Genomic DNA, 4,203 nt, shown 5'->3' with positions numbered 1-4,203 from the left:
TACGCCCGTCACTCTGAGACATAAGTTGACAAGTCCCATGTGCCTGTAATTTCACCAGCACCTCTCTAATATATTATACTACATATGTTTGGTAGCAATAGAGTTCCATGTGAAAGAGTTCGTCCAGGGAAGTACTGCCACCTTATCTATTTCTGCCGCCAAGCAGTAATGTCAGCATTACTGTGTTCCGGTTTTAAAGAGTGCTGGTGAAATTACAGGCACATAGGACTCGTTAACTTGTCTCAGGGTGATGGGTGCAGTGACAGTCCCCTCAGAATGTATCTCCTCCAATATACCTCGAGATGAAATCATAAAAAAACATAATCGTTTGTCAAGGTTAAATTGTACAAAAATTTTTGAAGCTCTGTGTTCTTAACGAAATTACAAAAGTGGTACATGTGTCTCCCCATACCTTGCGTTATTGTTGTCCACGAACGTTTCTGGTTTTGGCTCAGGTAAACATCAGCAACAAATGGATTTAAGTGACGCGACGGACACTTGTCCGCCTGGTGTTAGGCGACACGCCTGTCGATAGCAGTTGTAGTGCCACTCAGAGCTTTAAAGCGCAAAGATTTGAGCGGTACTGCCACGACACAAGTTGATAAGTCCCATGAGCCTGTAATTTTACCAGCACCTTTATCCTTCACAATCGGAACGCAGTCATGTACGTATTTATTGCTTGGTAACAGAAATAGACACGGTGGTAGTACTTCCCTGACTGGGCGGACTTTTTTACAAGTAGCTCTACTGCTGCAGATTCTTCATAATATATTTGGTAATAGTAAATATGAGTGTGTCTTCGTCAACAAACTACCTAGCAGTTTGGCGGGCTTTAAATTTGTACCCAAGTGTTATTTTTAATGAACGAATAATTCATTTTTTGTTATTACTTCAGAATTCTTTATCAAATAAATTTTCTTTTTTATAAAGGTAAAGTATAGCGCCACGTTGCATTACTTTTACTTTTGTTTGTGTTTGTGTCTTATTCATAGTGTTGTCTCGTTTTTGTGTTTTCGTTCATAGAGCATGTGATAAAGTAGCGTGTCTATAAATACTACATTATAAGAAAAGGACATTGAAGTGAAGAAATAAAATATATGCAATCTTATTAATTAAACGTTGTTTATTAAAAATGGGAGATCAAACGAAAGTCTTGGAATTCCTTAACAGTAGCAGTCTACACGAATGATATTACTTAATCTAAGTTTCTTAATTAAACCTACAACTAACAATAATTAAAACTACAATTAACTTGACACAATTGGAAGAATTCATCAAAAATAAAGATAACTTAACTATTTTATAATACTATGAAAAAACATGCAAGAAAACTACAGTCTCGAGAATCAACAGTAAAGCTAAACAAATGACAAAGATATTACAAAATCTAAGAATTCTAAACATTAAAAAAAAGATTGGCACGTTCGGCCTACTTCTGCATGTACTATAAGCATTAAAATATGATATTATACAAAACTATACCATCCTTACAAATTATTAAAGCTCATGTCATTGATATGTTAAATTCATACCGAGATACTTATAGACTAACAATAGATCCATAAAGTGCAAAGGCTTACTCATACATTACATTAATATTCACTAAGTTAAAATAAGTCAATCGCCAAAGCAAACTAATTTGAAGTTTTAGAGAGGCCAGTGCACTTTGTGGATATAGAATTTTCATATAAAATTTGTTCATATTGCTCTCTCTTAATCTAATTAAAGCTTCCACATTTTTACTTCAAATATCACAGTCAATATAAAATCTCTCTTAAAACTAACGGAAGACCTTGGATTAAAGATACAGTATGGAATTATTAGCAGCTAATTCTGCTTTAGTAGTTAACGTGTAGCTGGAAATGGTGCGGTGATAATTACAGTGCGATTATGAGTTAAAGCTGTCTACCAAAACTTGCGGACAATTTACTGTTAATATTATATCGAAATACTTATTTAAGAATGCAAACACAACGCCTCCAAGACGTATTTACCGCTATGGATCACAGAAATCGATTACGTGTAAAATCACAAATAAACGACGATGAAACATTGTGTCAGCATTCACTAAATCTAAACATGGAAGACATTGGATATGCTCAGAAACCGTGAGCTGGCGCTTAATCTACTTGGAAGACAAGATTTTGTTTTCACTGCATAAAAATTTAGACGCTAAAAGAACCAGCGAAGAAAATTGGGACAGTAGAGAGTAATTGGAAGTGTTAAGAAATTAGTTACAAAGTTTACATACGAAGCAGTTGTTCCTCGTCGACGAGTAGCAGATTTCGCGAATTTCGTTGGCCATGTTGTCGATGACTTCGAGATCGTCAGGGATGATCTCGAAACGGCTGGTGTTAAGTTTGTCTTGGTTCTCGGTGTTGTCGACGTGCTCTACTGGGATCGGTTTCACCGGTTCCACGGGATAGAAGAAGTCAGAAAATGGCACCAGGATTGGTTCTACAGGGTATGCAGTCTTTTGCGATGGCAGGTCAGCGCGCGACGAAGTGTTGGAGATCAACTCCCCCAACTTCGACCAGCACTTGTTTAGATTCACTCGCGTGGAGCTTGTCACCTTCCGCGGAAGCTTAGGCTTTGGGTTCTGTAAAGATTGGAGAAATTTGTAAGTCATAAGCTTTACATGTCTTTGTGTACGGTGAAAAAAATATTAAAAACAAATAAAAATAAACTTATAAACAGATTAAAAGAACTGAATGTGTAAACAAACATGTCATTTACCTGACGGTTCAGAAGCTTAGCCCATGGCGAGCGGGGAGATACAGCGTCTTTTGGCGGTGACGTTTCTTCCTTAGCTAAACACATGGTTAACTAAACTACGCTATGTATTTACAGGGTCGAGAGAACGACACGTACGCGTGAAGCGTTCGCAGGGAATGATTGAATCAGGAAGGGCGGGTGGGCTTATATAGCGGTTCCCCTCTACGCGTGCGGCGCGCGTGCGCCGGGAGCGAGCGGGGAGCGCGCGCGCAGCACGCGAGCTGTAGCGCGCGCGCCTACATACTGGTTTTTATGCAGCACTTCTACGAATGGAGGCTTTGACGTGCCGTGACTTAGAAGTACCTCCAACTAGATTGCGCCTGGAAAGCCTTATTGATGACTCTGACTCGACTGAGGCTTGATTGAAGATAACTTTTTCGAGATGCTACTTGATTGATTGTACTTATCTCTAGCCCGTTTATAATTGATAATAACTTTTATCTAAATGTTTTGTTCCAGTCGTGATTTGAATCCTTGAGGGTCCGACAAGATACTTCTTGCATCGAGATTGATTTTGTGTTTCATAATTAAAACTTGTAATCAAATCTCAAATCAGTATCTCAATCTTTACAGTAATGTCATTACATAAAGTCGCCTTCATGAATCGCTAATAGGTCTTGTTAGTCTAGAAAAATATAATTTTATGTCGAAGATTCCCTTATCATCGCAAAAAAACAGGTTGTGGCTTAGTTGGTGCGGCTGTCGAGTGACTCGGATGTCGCAGTCACTGCAGGCGATTAGTGGTTAGAATAAATATATATCCTATCGCAACACATGAATCACGCCGTCCAGCTGCCTTTGCAGCGGATATTTGCAAGTCTAGTACCTATTGCATAATAAAAAATATCCAGATAAATGCGCTGATAAATGTAGTGAAGCTAGACCTACGGCATATAACAGAAATAGATAAGTATAGTGCATAAAATTAAACGATAGTATCGTAGTACAGCTAAAGAGTTCGTTCAAACGTGTCATAATTCCATAAATATCTTGAGGATACGCTAGTCAGTATTGAAAAACACAAATTTAAATGGTGTAAAACCGTTCGGGCTTCTTAAACGGCCACCGGTGGTCTCATAATATCGTCTTAATATTAATATTCAATATTTTGACTTCTTGAGAGTGTTGTTCAATGTTCATTTGGAAATTAATATGTTTTTACACTAAACTCATTTAAAACAAAATTAAATTGTGTTTAGTGAATTTTATATCGATTAACTAATATATTATACTACATATTTTTAGTCGCAGTAGAGCTCTTTGTGAAAGAGTTAGTCCTGGGAGATACTGCTAGTTTACCTATTTCTTCCGCCAAGCAGTAATGTGAGAATTACTGTGTTTCAGTTTTGAAGGGTGCTGGTGAAATCACAAGCACATGACATTTCTCAACTTATGTCTCTGGGTGACGGGCGCAGTGCCAATGCCCCT

General features: G+C 37.9%; 1 protein-coding gene across 1 annotated transcript; it reads right to left on the bottom strand.

Annotated features, from left to right (window-relative positions):
* Positions 1 to 2,057: 2,057 nt before the first annotated feature.
* LOC113231378 lies at positions 2,058 to 2,911 on the bottom strand. Its single transcript, XM_026465674.1, has 2 exons — positions 2,737 to 2,911; positions 2,058 to 2,599 (listed from the first exon to the last, which is right to left on the bottom strand). Exons 1-2 carry the CDS (start codon positions 2,818 to 2,820, stop codon positions 2,231 to 2,233), a joined length of 453 nt encoding a protein of 150 aa, XP_026321459.1. The 5' UTR covers positions 2,821 to 2,911; the 3' UTR covers positions 2,058 to 2,230.
* Positions 2,912 to 4,203: the final 1,292 nt, after the last annotated feature.

Source organism: Hyposmocoma kahamanoa, unplaced genomic scaffold (genome assembly GCF_003589595.1).
Source record: "Hyposmocoma kahamanoa isolate Upper Pololo Valley unplaced genomic scaffold, ASM358959v1 65, whole genome shotgun sequence".
NCBI classification, from domain to species: Eukaryota; Metazoa; Arthropoda; class Insecta; order Lepidoptera; family Cosmopterigidae; genus Hyposmocoma; species Hyposmocoma kahamanoa.
Note: the sequence above shows the minus strand (reverse complement) of the source record. Positions and strands in the feature narration are given on the sequence as shown.

What these genes read in the sequence shown, in the direction of transcription:
- LOC113231378 (XM_026465674.1), bottom strand. Translation starts at nt 2,820, where the DNA reads ATGTGTTTAGCTAAGGAAGAAACGTCACCGCCAAAAGACGCTGTATCT. An exon ending in CTAAGCTTCTGAACCGTCAG is followed by an intron (nt 2,600 to 2,736) that starts GTAAATGACATG and finishes CAATCTTTACAG; the next exon opens with AACCCAAAGCCTAAGCTTCC.